Here is a 17,297-nt window from a genome sequence, read left to right on the forward strand (position 1 = left end):
AATTCTATATATAATTTTCGATCTCTCCTATGGCAGCTATATGATAGAGTTATCCGATTTTGATCAAATTTAATCCGAAATTCAATAACAGTTAGAAAACGCCATCTTGAAGAATTCAAGTCGATCTGATGAAAAACAACAGAGTGAGAATTTTTTATTTCATTCTCTTGTATTGGAGCTATCCGATATAGTCGGCCGATCCGGCTCGTTCCGACTTATATACTGCGTGCAACAACTACACAACTTTTGGGAAAGTTTCAGCTCGATAGCTTTAAAACTGAGAGACTAGTTTGCGCGGAAACGGACAGACGGACAGACGGACAGACGGACAGACGGACAGACGTACATACATATTTCGATTCTGCTCGTGATGCTGATCAAGAATATATATACTTTATGGGGTCTGAGGTGTCTCCTTCACTGCGTTGCAAACTTCTGACTGAAATTATAATACCCTTTTGCTCTGCAAGGGTATAAAAACCAGGTGTTTCTCTATTCTTGCAGAGGGTATTATATTTTTAGTCTGATATCTGAAACATATTTTTTGAAAATCTGGAAAGGGGTTAAATCATTAAAATTAAAAATAAATCGGCCAAAAAAAAAAAAATTTAATGATGCAGTTTGTTATAGAATTAAAATACAAACATTTAGAGGTATGCCACTTCAACATCTGATTGAAATTAGAAAATTTTCGGACTTAGAACTGGTATCATTTTGTCAGTTTTCAGCAAGCCCATTTTTTGGAAATTTGGAAGAGTATTTAAGTTTCGTCCGGCGAAGGTAGCTTCCTTTCTTATTTTTATTCGTTTTACTTCTATGCTTTGTGAAAAATATTTAATTAGAGTCGACAAAAACATGCAATGACTTTGATGTTTCATTATGAAACCGACACCATTGCCTTCTCCTTTGCCATAACACGTAATTAAATTCAGCAATATGCTATTATTCTGCAAGATGACGTATCCATATCGCAATCAACTTAAGCCACGTGTGTAAACTGAGCCCCAATTATTTACCACTTGCCCCGAACTTTGATTAGCTATCGGCAGCACCCACTGTTTATGATTTATGCCAGACGAATTCGTGTTAATTAAAACTCTCGATTTCGGTGTGAGGGAATGAGCATATTGATTTTCGCTGTTCCGATTGATGGCTGCTACTGTGGATGATTTTATGGCCGTGGCCACAGTTATGGTTATGGTTATGGATATGCAGGCAGATAAGCTGATAAAAACATCCGATTTCGATCCCTTATAAATAGGAGTAGATAGTTCGGCCGCCGCGTAAATGGATCGGAAATGTCGGCCAAGAAGAGTGAGCCGCCCCCACAGGACCCGCTTGCCACGCCCCCAAAGACCAGCATTCTCCGTTTGGGCCACAAGAACCACTCGCAGTGGAACGCCCTCGGATCCGCGTCCTTCGTCCTGATCTCCGGCGGAATGAGCTTGGCCTGGGGAGCCGGATTCGCGGTCCACTCCTCGCATCGGGATCAACTCCTGCTCACCGTTCATATGCAACTCGCCTGGTACGCAACTGCCATCTTGGGAGCCCTTTTCGGGGCATTCGTCACTCACCGCCTGCCGCAGCAACCTATCTATGTGAGTAAATCATACTACACTTGAAAATATTTTAACAAAAATGTAGAAATATTTGAAAGAATAAAAACAAGTTTTAAATGAATATATAAAATTTTTAAATAAAGTTTGTTAAATTGTATTTCTTTTTTATGTTATGTATTTAAAGCATATTTATTTTAAATTTCAACTGTTTCCATACAGTAGGAAAACTTTAGTAGCTAAATGTTTTAATTAAGGCATATAAATTATTTATTTATTTAATATAATTATTTATTTTCTTTGCAGATATCAAGCTCTTGCTTGGTGATAGCTGCCGGAATATTATTCCTTTCCTGGCCGGAATGCTCTGGAGCCATTATAGCCGCTCGATATTTGGATGGACTGGCCAACGGTCTGGTTTTTGTTCCCGCCCTAAGTACAGTGGGTGAAATCGGGGTGAACGAGGTCCGTGGGCTGTTGGCAGCCACAGTGGAGCAACTCAGCACGAACACTGGCATCCTGATGCAGTTGATCTATACGGCAGTGTGGCAAGTGGATTGGAACGTGGTAATCGTGGCGGATCAGGTGCACGGGGTGTTATCTATTATATACGGAGTGATTGCCTTGGCTTTATCTCTAACTCTCTGTGTGGAGTCACCTGTTCACCTGCTGATGAGATCCAATGAACAAACAGCAGTGGTTGCATTGAGACACCTCCAAAGACCTTACATGGTGACCAGTAAAACACTTCTGCGGTTGGATGAGCACAAGCTTTATGTGGCCACCAATCGGGAGATGAGTTTGGGATTGAGTCTGCAGAAGGGGTTTCCATCGCTTCTGAAGCTCCTGGCTCTTCGATTGTTGGGGATTATGTGCTTGAACTACATCATCTGCAGTGCACTGTACGAAACTGCCTGCGAGTTGTTGAGCAGCTTTCATGCCTGGCCATATGTGGTTTTCGGAGTGCTGCGGTGGTGCGGCTGCTTCTTTGTGGTGCTGCTGATGGACACCACTGGCCGCAAGAAGCCCACGCTCTTTGGAATTTTCTCCACCGGAGCCTTTGCCCTCGCCTTTGCCAATTTGTTCGGGAGAACGTCGCACATGATCTCCGCCCTGGTGATGCTCTTCAGCCTGCAATTCTTCGCCGGAGTGGGTCAGTGTGCCTCGGCGGCTTACCTCACAGAGGCGTTTCCCCTGGGAGTGAAACCACACCTGGTGGCAGTGGTCTACATCATGGAGCTGATCACCCGGCTGCTCCTCTGCAGCTTTGCCCCTTCGATCACAGTAATTACTGCTTACTTTAGTGTCCTGGGTTCACTTTCTTTGGTTTTGTTTCTTCTGGGAATCTTCTGCCTGCCGGAGACGAGGCTAGTAACTCTGGCAGAGACACAGGTCAAGTTCTCCAAGTGGTTCAACAAGGATTTCTAGCTGTTCGGAAAAAGGGGAATAAACGCTTTGTGTAAAACTAGATGATAAGATTTTATGTTTATTGGGACAATAAGTCGTGAAACTTATCTATCGATAAATCTATGAACAATAAGGGGGAATCACATTTTTCAAAAACTAAACGGCAGGAAATGATTATATAAAATATATTGCGATGTGAAAAGGAATTCTAAGGTCGAAGAACGGTGAGTAAGTGTTACTTCCTTAAAGAGTAGAATGCGACTTTAAGTCGGGGTATACCCCTGACACAATAAAAAAAATTACTGAAAATTCACTTTATTACAAAAAAGGCTGTTACAAAAAAAATATTCAAGTAGAAATATAAATCACCTTCTCATAAAACTTTTTATTGAGAAATAAGACAATTTTAGTCCGATTCCAAAGTGGAGTACCTATAAGTGTTAGTATACTTAACACTTAAGTATAGTTTGATAACGAACAAGAACCAATCATAAACTAGACTAATACCTTTTATAAAAAGACGAAATCGCTTCGAAAATTTTTTTGCACGATCGCTGATTTAGTAGAATTTTAACCATCGCCGGAGAAGGTTATCCCAATGCAAAAAAATGAATACCAAGAACCGCAAAAAACCAACGTGGGATGACCACCATGGCTCTGGTGAAGGAAATAAGTTACGACCCAATAAATGGGATAAAGGTGCCTAAATACTATAATAAATAACAATCTTATCTACCCTGTTCTAACCGGAAAAAAATCCTGAAACGTTTCATTGACGAAGTGGGGAAATCTACAAATAAAAGAATATTATTCACTAGTTTCAGGTGGACTCGGTAACTTTACTACCAAGTACAATCATTTGGCGTTGTTATTTGTTGGAATCATTGGAGCTGCTCTTGACTTCTTCATAAGGAATAAAAAAGCTAAGAAGCAAATACTGGTATTGAAAATTTTTAAAAAATTTAAATTATTTTTGCATAACATTTCAAATTGTATCCCTGCAGAATTTCTTTTCCCTATTGGCTGCTTTTGGAAATCTCCTAATGGTGTTTTTGAAACCTGCCGGCGGTAGAGGAAACCGAAGATTCAAAAAGAAGTCTACAAATTTATAATACCATGAAATGACATTATTTTTAATAAAATTTATTGAACGTTATTAATGTTTTGTTAAAAATTGTATTAAGTTTTGGGGATTGTAACAAACTCACATACTCAACAGCTGATAAATTTAAAATAATATAAAATAAATATATTAATAATACGTATAAAATACTTCTTGATTTTATTAAATTAAAAAATAATTTAAAAGGATCATGAAAATTTCTCCATCAGTACGTTGCTAGGGTGAAGCACTTATAATCTAATTCTAATCTGTGCCATTTATCAGAAAACCAGTTCTGGGAATAGCTTTTATGACTACGCCTAAAACGGATGATTCAGATTTTATTGTGGACTTTGTCGCAAATCCATCGTAGCAACCAAAAATGCCGGGAAAGCACACTTCTCTGGTGAAAACATTGTCATTTGAAGTGGGCTGTAGACCATAGAATATTATTCACAAACATTTCTTATCGGGCACCTGTGTGGTGGTTCAAAGCCACTCACTGTAATCAATGATTTTCAGTGATAAGTGATAAGCATAAACTCCCCACTCGAGTATCAGTTGTGTTGGGCTCGATCTCGATGCCATAAATACATTTGGCCATCCGCCCTGTTAGCCAGTTTCGAATCGACCTCAAGCGGAGGAAGTTGCCTTTCTTTCTGGTGGCAAACGTGAAAGCGATCGGAATGCAGAACGACAAGTTTGCACCACCGCCGTTGGCCATGCAAAACGACAAGTACCCACCGCCAATCGGATTTACCTCTGCACCACCACAGCCAGGATATCCGCCACAGCAAGGATATCCGCCTCAACAAGGATATCCCCAGCATGGATATCCTGCTCACACCACACCGGCTGAAAACTACGGAGGACCTCCACCACCACCACCACAACCACCAGTGGTTCCTCCATCCAGAGTGGATCCTCCCCCAGGCTGCTGGAGCCGAAACCAAAAGAACAAACCACAATCCAACGCCATTGGTGCAGGTGAGTTTGATTCCCTAATCCATCAAGTGATTCAACTGCCAAAGAGTTGACCATGGCTATAATCTTATCTCGTCTGCACAAAATACAAACTATTCTTGGAACCAAAGCAGATAATCAGCTATGACGCAATTTTCTATGAAACTCGTTTTTTATTCTTCGAAAATATTTATTTTATTTTCCTTAATTAGTTTTTTCTTATTTGTGTTAATTTGTTGTTAGTGTGAATTGGTCAACTACTTTAATTTGTTTTAATTGCAGATCTTCAAGGTCTATCTTAAACAGCTACACAGCTTTTAAATGTTATGAAGTGCATATTATGTAGAAATTAATTCTTTATTTTCCCATTTTCAGCTGCTCTGATCTTCATCTCAGGAGGAATGAACATAGCGTGGGCGGTCGGCTTCCGCGGACCCATCTTCTACTCTTCCACCAAACACAACTACGTGGCCTGGTTCATTGGCGCCATCATTGGAGCCTTGATCAGCTGCGGGCTGGCCAACAGGGTGGCCAAGAAGTTCGTCCTGGTGAGCATGAAATAAAAACTAAATATTGAGATCCTTACTAATAGGGGAACTTTTCTTCCGACAGCTCTTCGCATCCGTTTTGGTGGCCATTGGTGGCATTATCATCGCCTGCACCCACAGCAATGGACCTGCCACTGTGGCCGCTTGCTACCTCGATGGCATCGCAAATGGCCTGATTTTCGCTCCATTTGTTGCCTTGGCTGGAGAGGTTTCGGTCGCCTATTCGAGGGGAGTGCTAACCGCCAATTTCGAACAAGTGTGCTTCGGAACCGGCTTTCTGCTGCAGATCCTCTACGTTAGTTCGTGGAGCTATTCCTACTATACGTCCCCGAATTCCTTCACTGCCGAGAATATGAAGGGAGTGCTGAGTGCGATCTATGGATTTTTGGCACTCATTTTTGGCTTTTGGCTGACCATCGAATCGCCCGTTTTATTGCTGGCCAATAACGATGAGCAGGGAGCCATTGATGCACTGCGTCGCCTGCAAAAGCCGGCGGTTTTGAGCGATGAAACCTACGATCAGCTGGCGGAGCACAAGCGATACTTGGCCCACAACAGGGATTTGACGGTGGGTCAGAGTATTTCCCAGGCTATGCCCACTTACATAAGACTCGGCTTCCTGCGAGTCCTCAACGCGATGAGCCTGTCCAGCTTTGTGATCTACACCTTGGCCCTCGCGATCTACGTGGGTCACGGAGCGAGCTACGCCCAGACATACTACATTCTGTTCGCCTTCTGTCGCTGGCTGGGATCCATTATCCCGTCCTTCTGCATGGACTGCTTGGGCCGCAAGAAGCCAACGGCCTTTGGCCTTCTCATCGCCGCCGCCATGTCCTTCGCCGTGGGATCCCAGTACAACTTCTACTCGCTGATGAGCGGAGTAACCGCCCTGCTGTTCGTCTTCGAGTTCTTCGCGGGAATGGCCTTCTCGGCCACCTCGTCCTACCTGTCGGAGGCCTTCCCCTGGAAGGTTAAACAGCCCTTCATTGCGCTAACCTTCATCACCGAAATGTTCGTCTTCCTCATCATCAACGTGTGCGACTACAACTTGTCGCAGGGATACAACTACTTCTACATCATGGGTGGCATGTTTGTGGCTGGCTTTATCCTGGCAGTCACCACTCTGCCGGAAACTAGGCTGATGACCTTGCGAGGTGCGCAGGAGCAGTTCAGCAGGTTCATCAACATGCGATTCAATTAGTTAAAGGGTAACTTTAACTCCATTGTAATATACAGCACTAAATATTTCACCACGAAACGTTATTTGTTTTTAAGGGGGAAGATCTCCAAGGGGAAGCACTTTAATTTAATCAACACATTTACAGAATTTGTGTGGTAAATCCTACATGGCAAGTAAATTTATAAGGGCCTCTTTTCACTCTCTGTTAATCATCAGTTCACATAAGACATTGGCGCCTGAATTCGCTATTGTATTTTATCAGTCATAAATAAATCCACTATCTGAATACTACTGTTTGACAACCTTGCAAGATAAGTACAGAAAGTGGGAGGGCCCTTTAAAACTGTTAAATTTTATTGCTCACTTTTATCAGTTCATACAAAAAAAAAAACCCCGAAAAGTGAACTCCCTTGATTGCAAATATTATCTTCATTCTAGTGGCGATTAGAAACCCGATTACCGAAGCTAATCAATCCGTGGGAGAGCTTTAATAGATCGTATGATAACTTTCATTTACGAATACGATTTGATAAGAAACTCCCACATTATCGAAGCTTATCAACAACGTGCCGATAAGCCAAAAGCCCGCACTCTATTATCAATTCGGTCCCATGCCGAATGGCTAAAACAATTGGCACAGACATTTCGTCAAGCAGTTTCGAATTACCAACTCACGAGGACGGTTGGTTACCCCTCGAAAAAAACAATAAATAGGAAAAACCCAACGAAATGAGAAACGATAAGTTTGCACAACCACCCGGCGGTGGTTTTCCATCGGCACCACCGCAACACGGATATCCACAGCCAGGATTCAATCAAGAGGGGTACCCACAACCTGGATTTAATCAACAAGGATATCCACAGCAGGGTTATCCACAGCAGGGTTATCCACAGCAGGGATACTCCTGGGATCCTCCACCACCACAGCCAGGATTTTCGGGCTATCCACCGCCACCACCACAGCACGGATATCCACCACAGTACTACGGCGCACCACCGGGATACGGAGCTCCAGCAGCACCGCCACCACCTCCCCTTTCCACCCAACAAACCACCACAGTGGTGGTGAACAATGGCTGGTACAGTCGCAATCAGAAGAACAAGCCCCAATCAAATGCAGTTGGCGCAGGTGAGTCGCAATCCAAAGTTTATTGTTCATAGAAATATTTGGAAATTAATATTAATATTACTTAATTTATTTCCTTCTCCTAGCTGGTTTAATTTTTGTTTCCGGTGGCATGAATATTGCGTGGAGCATTGGCTTTCACGGGAAACTCTACTATAAAACCAGCGATCATAATTTTGCAGCCTGGTTTATTGGTGCCATAATAGGAGCGGTGCTCAGCTGTTTTCTCACCAATAAAGTGGCCAAGAAATACGTATTGGTAAGTAAAAACCCACAATAACGAGTGAACAATTTATTGAACCCCCTTTTCCAGATCTTCAGTTCGATTCTGGTCATGATTGGTGGAATTGTGATTGCCAGTACGAGAAACAATGGCGATGCCACGTTGGCGGCTTCCTATTTAGATGGAATTGCCAATGGTTTGGTGTTTGCTCCATTTTTGGCGTTGGCAGGAGAGGTATCCGTTTCCTATATGAGGGGCTTGGTCTCAGCCAGCATCGAGCAGATGTGTTTTGGCCTCGGAATTTTTCTGCAGATCATCTACACACAGTCCTGGAACGCCTCCTCCTACCAATCTTACAATTCCTTTTCGGCGGAGAATATGAAGGGTGTGCTGAGCATTATTTACGGATTGTTTGCACTGATTATTGGCTCACTGCTTTGCATTGAATCTCCTGTGATTATGCTGGCAAACAACGATGAACAGGCTGCCATCGACGCCCTTCGAAGACTCCAAAGACCTTATGTTTTAACCAACGAAACCTACGAACAATTGGCGGAGCACAAGAAGTACTTGGCACAAAATAAGGATCTTTCATTGGCCCAGAGCATCAGACAGGCTCTTCCCACCTTCCTTCGACTGGTTTTTCTTAGAGGTTTGAATGCCATGAGCATTTCTAGTTTCATCTTTCTGAGCATCCAATATTCCTTGAAAATTACTTATGGTAAATATGGATCGGGATACTTGGGTTGGTACATTGGATTTGGAGTTTGTCGTTGGATGGGAAACTTTGTGGCCACCTTCTGCATGGAATCCCTTGGTCGAAAGAAGCCAACTCTCTTGGGTCTCTTGGTCTGCAGTGTTCTGGCCTTTGTGATTGCAGCGCAGTACAACATAAGGACTTATAACACAGGAAATACCATAATGCTGCTGGTCTTCGAACTCTTCGCGGGAATCGCCTTTACTGCAACTTCGCCGTATCTTTCGGAGGGATATCCCTTGGGAGTCAAGCAGCATTTCATCTCCTTCACCTTCATCGCCGAAATGCTGGTCTTCATCATCTTGGTGGTGATCGATTGGGGCCACAGCCAAGGAGCCACTTACTTCTATGTCCTGGGAGGAATGTATTTGTTTGGCTGCATTTTCGGAATTATTTGCCTGCCGGAAACCAGAAGAACCACTTTGCGGGAGGCCCAGGATAAGTTCAGCAAATTCATCTGCACGGGTTTCTAGCCAGTAACATATTGTACTTAGCCTATTAGTCATACCAAAGATAATAAACATTTATAGCTAGACAAGCACTTCGGGCATTTCCCAATCGTATTTCAGGCATTGATAACACTTACGGATTGTCATCAAAACAATCATAGCTAAAGTGTTGGATAATGAAAAACAAAAGTGTGCCTTTCCGGGGAATTATCATTTGAAAGAGAGTTTCAGAAACTATAAGAGAGTGAAAAGGTAAAGGTTGGCCAGCGATGTTTTACCTGCCAAGGTACACAAACAAATCCCGAAAACACATGCTCGGCTCTCAGGCAAACAAATTGTGATAGGGAAAATCGGGCTCTAAGAGATAGCAACAACTGAAATTTCTAAGCATATACTTATCAATCAATACCCGATAAGATTAGTTAACCACCGATAGATAACCCCGACGGAGACCTGTTCAACACGCTCACCTACAAGAGCCGAAAAACGCGAGTGCGTAGTCTTCACCGCGAGTTCGAACACAAAGGGTCCGATGCCGACCGATCGAGTTTCCCCAGACGATGGCTACCACGTAGTGCCCATCCACAGCGAATCGGATGCCCAGGTGCCCCCAGGAACTTAAACGACCAGCAGGTGCTGATCCTCTCGCAGAGAAGTCCTTGCTGCAACAGGGATCTGCGTAATCAACCTCAAGCAAATGCAGTTGGAGCGGGTAAGATATAATATTTGTAGAAGAATACCATAAAAACAAAGAAAAGCACTTGATTATCAAATACTAAGGTCGTTTCCTTTTGATAATGATTATAATATTATTAATCCATAAACCTAATTATTATATACCTACTATTTATCTTCTTTCATATGTAGATAAATACATTATTATGTTGACATATAGGGAAAATAAATCACTTCGCTGATAATCGCTATCTTTCTACGCAGGAGGTGAAAACACGTCATATTATTTTGGATAAGTGCAACTCCCACTCGGAAATGAATCACTCTATGTGACAAGTTAATTTATTAGGTTGAACTTGATATTATCGAACCGGACACCTGTCCATAAATGTCAAGGAAATTTGGCATATGTAGCGAATTTTTATGTTTTTGTTTACTTACTCACATTTCCAAAGATAGATACGTATACTCAAATCAAATATTATAATTATTCAGAAAGTTTTTTACGAGCTAGAGTTTTTTCCCTTAGGAGTTGCATAATTGTTTCTTCTAATTAAACTTAAAATTAAGCAACAGTTTAAAATGCCACTCAAATTGTCATAAGTTATCTTATCTTTTAAGAAGTCCTTTAAAATGTTTCTTGATAACGCCAGTTGTGTATTAAAATTTATTTTTGGTATATATATCTAACAATTATAATATATTTCACAGCTGCCCTGATCTTTCTTTCCGGCGGCATTCACATTGCCTGGAGCATTGGTTTTGACAGTTTGCTGGCCGAACTTGTAGTTACAAATCATGTGCGAATTAGTTGGTTTATAGCGGCCATTATCGGAGCCCTTCTCGGTGGATTTTTCAGTCGGTGGTTTCCTTATAAAGTACTGATGGTAAGAATACAAATAATAAGCAATATAATTTGGGTAGCTCGTTTTTATGACCAAATATTGTAAATGATAGTAAAATTGATATTAATATTATGGTTCTCATAAAAGCGATTCTACTTGTGCCAAAAAAATGCTTTACAATATTGATTTCGTTTTATTTCTTCAGGAATTCTGTTCCCTGCTGACATTCATCGGTGGAATTTTGATGGCAGTGAACAGAATGGATCTCGATGCCCTGCTGGCAGGAAGATATTTAAACGGATTGGCCAATGGATTAGCATTAGCTCCCACTTTGGCGATGGCTGGTGAACTCTCTGTTTTCTACAAGAGAGGAACCACGACATCTGCCACGGAACAGTGGCCCACAACGATTGGAATCTTCGTGCAGATCGTTTGCAGTGTGGTCTGGGATTCGCAGAGTGACTTTACGGTGGAGCAGTTCCAAGGAGTCATCAGTGGAGTCCTGGGAGCCACGGCTCTGCTCCTGGCCTTCCTGCTCTCCATCGATTCCCCAGTGGATTTACTGCAACAGGGAAATGAGCAGGGAGCCATCGAAGCGTTGAGTAGGTTACAAAGACCGAGAGCTGTGACTGCTGAAACCTACGATCAGGTGAGGGATCACCGCACCTACTTGGATCACCATCGATCGATGGGATGGCGCCACGCCCTCCCCGCCCTCGTCCGCCTCTCGGTGCTGAGGATCTTCTACGGACTCAGCTTCAGTGTAATGGTGGTCTTCACGATCTTCTACGGACTCAGCTTCAGTGTAATGGTGGTCTTCACCTTGACTTGGACGAGTACCGAGGTTTATGGCGGCAGTTCGGGTCCCTATGTGCTCTTTGGACTCCTGCGATTGGTTGGCAGCTTTTCGAGTGCCTTCGCCCTGGATTCCCTGGGCAGGAAGATTCCCCTGCTCCTGGGACTCGTGATCTCCGGCGGACTCTCCTTTGGACTGGCCACCAGGTTTGCGGGAAGCGAGTTCCTGAAATTCTCGGACAGCAGAATGGCTTTGTGGCTGCTGCTCATCTACCAACTCTTCGCTGGGATCGCCTTTGCCCCCAGTTCAACGTATCTCTCGGAAGCCTTTCCTCATAGGATCAAGCGGCAGTGTATAGCCTTCTGTTATGCCCTGGAAATGATCGCCCAGCTGCTCATCTGCCAAGTGGATCTCAGTGCAATTGGCAGTGACACCAGCTACATAGCATTGTACTTCTTTACCCTGGGAGGCCTTCTCCTGGCTGGATTCCTCTTCAGCATTTGGTACATGCCGGAAACGAAGGACACCACGCTCCTTCAAGCGCAGTTCAAGTTCCAGGAATTCGTCATCCCGCCAGCCTGAAAGTAGGCCACTCAAAAGCTCAAGACTAGCCAACACGTAGATATATAATAGCTAAGAAATAAATCTGAAATCTGTATAAGCCAAGCGAATGTGCTTTCTGTTGTCTTATCGGTGCTAAAGTGACTGGCCAGATTTGGTCATATTTTCTGCATTCGTTTGTGCCAATCACCGTGAAGAGCTTATGGTTATTAAACTAAAGGGGAACACCGCGGTGTAAAGTTGAAAGATAAGTCGAAAGGCGTTAAAAATGTTTATTTTCAAACCGCAATTAAGTCGGTTCCCACACGCGATAAGCTTTCGGCATCATTATTGTTTGGCGTTATATAGATTAGAAAGTGTTTTATAACTTGAACTAGTTCTAGAGACTTTGTCAGAAATTGAATGGCAAATATTTGTTAATGGGAACTTTAGTAACTTAGTAATACAATGACTACAATATTTTAGTATAAATAATTATGCAAAACATTTAATATTATATATATTTTTAATTATTAAATGTATATTGGTTAAAGTTAAAAATGAATGCATTTCTCTTCGTATGATTTATTAAACCACGAACTAGTTTAGATTATCCGAACTATAGTTGGCATCACTAGCTATTAAATTTTCACTTAAAATTTTATGTCCACTGTGGCCCATAAAGGTTCCCCTATTTAAACACATGTGACATTTTACCTTCGTATATTCAAATTTAATTAATTTATTTATATCCACTAATCAGTTGATAAGGGGACTGGCAAAAATTTTTCTGCTAGCCCTATCTTATCAGCTCTGCTGGCCAATTCGCGGCGCTCGCTCAATAACCGCTCGATGCGCCTCCAATTATCAAAAGGCGTCTGAACAGTCGGCCAACTTGATTCGTCGCGTTAACGCGTTGGCGGTCCGGCAAGTGCGAAGTTTACGGTCAAATATCGATGACACAAACTGCAAAAATAATGACAAACTCAAGTGGTTCCAGTGAAAAGGTGTCAAGTAAACAATAAACAAATCGACTGGACAAACAATTAAAAGCGGAAACGTCGCAACCAAAGTTAAGATTCCAGCTTTTTATTGCGCAGGGCTTAAGTGAAAATAAAGTAATAATGCCAATGCTGCCAACAATTGAGGAGGAGGCCAAGTTATCCTGGCTTCGCCTCATGTGGAAATACCGCCTGCAGTTTCAATCCATGGCATCGGGTAAAAATCAAAGAAAAGTTAAGGAAAATCAAAAGATATTAATTTAGATTTGTGTTTAATAGCCTCGATTGTGTTTGTGGGCTGTGGAATGCGTTTGGCCTGGTCAATTTTTGATACACCCGCCGGAAAGTTTCTTAATAACACCAATACACACAATCTGATGATGAGCTGGTTTATTGGAGCTGCTTTGGGTGCCCTTTTGGCAGCCCTTTTTGTCCAAAGAGTCACCAAAAACGTGGCATATGTAAGTAGTTTTATTATATACACATTTATTATATGACTAGTTTTTCTATCGTGTGCTCCCCCGCAAAACTCCAACTTGATTTGCGCTCTTTCGTGCCACCAATAATTGATTCTGCAACCATTAGCACTTAGCCATTAGGCTTATCAATCCAATAAACTGATAAAGTGATCGCGTTCAACCTGCATTGGCCATTAAGTGGCGATATGGAGTGTGGCCGCTAAGCGAGGGCTGATCGATCGCTTGTTGGGATTTCCCAAGTGGAAAATATGTTACACAAAAAAGTAATTACTTGAAACAGATAGGATGATAATGAAAAGAGCTTTAAAGGTTATAAGTATGACTTTGCAAAAATACATTAAAAATAGTTTCTTAATGGCACAGAAAGTTATTCTTAGAAATGAAAACAAACAAAACTATAATTTATATTTTCGCATTTACCTAATTAATCATAGTTTTATAAAAAATTTGGTGGCTTGGAAAAACCTTATTGATGGTATGATTTTATACCAACCTGAAAAAAATTTTTTTTCATATTAAAGTTCCAATTAAAATTAAAGTTAAGCTCATGAACTCCCATTTTCTAATACCTTTATATTTTATATACCATTTATTTTTATATTATTAAAATATACCATTTATTTTTACAGACCTCCAGTGGCCTTCTGATGATCATAGCCGGCGTTTTAAACATAGTTCTTCCCCAACATTTTTTGGCCGCCTGTTACAGTAGTGTGAGTGTTGGGGCAGCCTATGGGTTGACCCAAATCCAGGCTCTGGTCACAGGATCCGAGGTGGCGCACAAATCCATTCGAGGAATGCTCCTCTGTTGCGAGAAGATTTTCCTGTGGCTGGGAGTCTGCGTACAAGTATTCTACACGCGAGTTTGGCGGAACTTGAGACCGTTTGATTTCCAGGGAAATGAAATGCACATTGATCAGTTGCATGGTATAGCATTGGCTGGATTGGGATTAGGAGCTGTTATCCTGGCACTAGCTCATCGCTTGGAATCTCCTTTACTGCTTTTGCATCAGGAAAGGGAAATGGCAGTGGGTGAAACACTGAAAGCTCTTCATGGACAATCCACCACGGAATTGGTGAGACTGAGAGAAGACTGCAGACAATTGCATAACGCCAGAGATTGGGAGAGATTTGTGGAGGAACCCGAAGAATCTGTGGCTGTTTGGCGAATCTGGGCTCGACGTATCCTGCCATTTTTGAAGGTCCTGCTGCTGCGATGCTTTGCCACGTTGGCCGTATCCTTGAGCTTCAATCGAGCCTTTGTGGTGGTGAGTTGGCATGGCCTAGAATGCGATATGAGTTGCATGTACTGGCTGGCATTCGCAGGACTTGCAGGCAGTGTCATTGGAGCCTTCATTGTGGATTGGCAGGGTCGCAGGAAACTCTGCTCCATTTCCCTTTTCCTGGCGGGAATTGTGATTGCGATGGTCGGCGGAGTTTTCGAGCATCTGGAATCCGTGAGCAAAAGCTTCTACGATATAAATCTCCTGGCCATTTCGCTTCTGATGCTCCTATTTGAGGTGATAGTGGCGGGGGGCGTGGCAATACCCGCCTTAATCTACACAGCCGAGGCTTTCAGTATCGCCCACAAAGCCAGATGTTTAGCAGGGATCCTGATAATGGAGCAATTGCTTCATTTGGGCTTACTTTTGGCCACCTTCGAGCACTACATCACCGTTTCGGTGTTCTTCTTCACGATCGGTGGTCTTAGCTTTATAGTCGGTTTGGGCGTATTTATGATCATGCCAGAAACCAGGCAACTGACACTCTACGAGTGCCTGCTTAAGTTCAAGAAGGTTCCTTAAGGCCTCGCCGTATCTTTAAGTGCTAAGTATCTGTTATCTGTTATCTGTGCCTATCTGTTATCTATTTTTACGCTCCCTACTTTACGCTCTATATATTGTATTCATACGAACGATTGCCCGTGTGCATATCATTATCTATCATATACGTTCTGCAAACGATTTCTGCCGTTCTGGTAACCTCATAAAATTAGCTTTTGTCTATATCTTTATCCAGGAATTAGCTTGTGAGATTGAAGTGCAGATAATGATTTAATATTGCTTAAATGTCTTAGTTATATAAGAACCTATTTAATAATATTCTTCCAAAATATTGATAGTTAGGTACTTACAACTTATTTATTTTACGCAAAAATAGCTTTAAGGACCACGAATTTCTGCATTTGAATAAAATACATACGAAAAGCAAAAAAACATTATTTGTGGAGTTAAGAAATATAATATTGGATATAATATTTTTTGTTAGAATATTTGTAAAATTAATAGTAAACATAAATGAATCAAGTCAAACGTTTATTTGCTTAATAAATATAAATAATGTGTCTCTTATTCAAACGAAATACAAATAAGGTAAAATAATATTTTTAAACATTTCGTAAATATTTTGTTGCATTGTGACAAACTAAGACCAAAACCCTTAACATAAAATGTTTAATGTAAAATGTATAAATTAAATGTACTTTTCTTTAGCCCCAAGCTTTTCTTCACTTTCACCATGGCTTCAATGGGGTTGAATGAAAGGCTAAAGCTTTCACCATACTTAAACCTTTTCCACCAGCTTTTCTACCATAATTTCTGGTGAACTGTTACCACTATTTGCCTTCCAGAACTTTTTCCTGGATGCCAGGCCCAAAATAACCATTTGCGGTCTATGTAAACAAAGCGTTTTTTACGATTATGCTTCCCTCGCCGGCTAGTGAAAGCTCCTCGGCTCATTCATAAAGGATCCTACAACTCCTGGCACTTTTGCGAATTTAATGCGGATTTTAGAGCGGGAGAAGGGACAAACAGAAGAGCGAAATCAAGTTGATTAATATGGCGTGTGATGAATATGCATGGCCACCAAAAAGCCAAAAAGAAACTCGAAAAGGGAAAATGCCAACCGGCTCCCCAGCTGGCTATCTAATGATGTGGAAAATTCGCTCGGCTCTTTTTCGCAGACCCCAGATACTTTTACTGCTTATCGATATGCAATTTTTGTGTTCCACATTCTGCTTATCCAGACAAAAGCACTTCGGGATGCCATTTCCCAGAAGTGGTTGCTTTGCCATCCCGTTTGGCATATTATGTTTGGAGCTGTATTTTGTCTACGTTCGTTTGATCCTGTAGATGTGGATGTGAATGCGGCCAGGATGCTGCGGTTGCTTTGTTACTCAATTGCAGCTGGCCGCAATTAGCAATTCTGGCCAACACTTGCCGCCCATTCGATAGCATGCGGTCAAAACCCGAACTCGAGGCTCTGGCCCAATTGAATCGGGTTTAAAGTTGTTTAATATTTAATTGAGTTAATTAGTGGCAGCACAATTTCTTTGTTTATGCAGCAACAACAGAAAAAGTCAAAGCGAAAAACAAACTGCAATGCAGGAATAAAAAAATATCTGTTCCAATTAAATGCCAAATGAAATAAAATTAAGTCGCGTTTAAAAATTTAATAAAATGCTGGGTAGCTTATTTCTATCTGTGCATAACCTATTTCCATTATCCTCTCGGTTGTTAAAATTCCTGGAGTTGCTGGTGTCGGAAAACTCAAAGATTTATGCTCACAAAATAGTATGGCGTTGCTGCTCAAAGAGCGCCTTACTATTTACTGCTTAGCTGGACTTTGCAGAACATAAACCTTTTCCATTT

The 17,297-nt window shown here is 41.8% G+C and overlaps 6 protein-coding genes across 7 annotated transcripts; all 6 read left to right on the top strand.

Moving 5' to 3' along the window:
* Positions 1–1,298: 1,298 nt before the first annotated feature.
* LOC108089709 lies at positions 1,299–3,024 on the top strand. Its single transcript, XM_017188056.2, has 2 exons — positions 1,299–1,598; positions 1,863–3,024. The coding sequence occupies exons 1-2, from the start codon at positions 1,299–1,301 to the stop codon at positions 2,982–2,984; spliced, it is 1,422 nt and encodes a 473-aa protein (XP_017043545.1). The 3' UTR covers positions 2,985–3,024.
* Positions 3,025–3,537: 513 nt separating this feature from the next.
* Positions 3,538–4,119, top strand: LOC108089712. Of its 2 annotated transcripts, none has more exons than XM_017188059.1 (3): positions 3,538–3,662; positions 3,782–3,903; positions 3,968–4,119. In XM_017188059.1, exons 1-3 carry the CDS (start codon positions 3,572–3,574, stop codon positions 4,073–4,075), a joined length of 321 nt encoding a protein of 106 aa, XP_017043548.1. In that variant the 5' UTR covers positions 3,538–3,571; the 3' UTR covers positions 4,076–4,119. The 2 variants fall into 2 exon arrangements, with proteins under 2 accessions (XP_017043548.1, XP_017043549.1); XM_017188060.1 differs by having other exon boundaries at positions 3,788–3,903.
* Positions 4,120–4,692: 573 nt separating this feature from the next.
* Positions 4,693–6,834, top strand: LOC108089761. Its single transcript, XM_017188151.1, has 3 exons — positions 4,693–5,052; positions 5,404–5,576; positions 5,641–6,834. Exons 1-3 carry the CDS (start codon positions 4,752–4,754, stop codon positions 6,775–6,777), a joined length of 1,611 nt encoding a protein of 536 aa, XP_017043640.1. The 5' UTR covers positions 4,693–4,751; the 3' UTR covers positions 6,778–6,834.
* Positions 6,835–7,426: 592 nt separating this feature from the next.
* LOC108089767 lies at positions 7,427–9,403 on the top strand. Its single transcript, XM_017188158.1, has 3 exons — positions 7,427–7,885; positions 7,969–8,141; positions 8,196–9,403. The coding sequence occupies exons 1-3, from the start codon at positions 7,486–7,488 to the stop codon at positions 9,333–9,335; spliced, it is 1,713 nt and encodes a 570-aa protein (XP_017043647.1). The 5' UTR covers positions 7,427–7,485; the 3' UTR covers positions 9,336–9,403.
* A 185-nt stretch (positions 9,404–9,588) lies between these two features.
* LOC108089764 (probable plastidic glucose transporter 2) lies at positions 9,589–12,293 on the top strand. Its single transcript, XM_017188155.2, is given in 4 exon segments — positions 9,589–9,918; positions 9,921–10,023; positions 10,698–10,873; positions 11,037–12,293. Coding segments are annotated over 4 exon segments (1,527 nt in total). The 5' UTR covers positions 9,589–9,843; the 3' UTR covers positions 12,210–12,293.
* Positions 12,294–13,075: 782 nt separating this feature from the next.
* On the top strand, positions 13,076–16,138 carry LOC108089692. The gene is made up of 3 exons (XM_017188039.2): positions 13,076–13,385; positions 13,448–13,629; positions 14,277–16,138. Exons 1-3 carry the CDS (start codon positions 13,292–13,294, stop codon positions 15,450–15,452), a joined length of 1,452 nt encoding a protein of 483 aa, XP_017043528.1. The 5' UTR covers positions 13,076–13,291; the 3' UTR covers positions 15,453–16,138.
* The last annotated feature ends 1,159 nt before the right edge of the window (positions 16,139–17,297 follow it).

Source organism: Drosophila ficusphila, unplaced genomic scaffold (genome assembly GCF_018152265.1).
Source record: "Drosophila ficusphila isolate 14025-0441.05 unplaced genomic scaffold, ASM1815226v1 contig_106, whole genome shotgun sequence".
Taxonomy (NCBI): Eukaryota; Metazoa; Arthropoda; class Insecta; order Diptera; family Drosophilidae; genus Drosophila; species Drosophila ficusphila.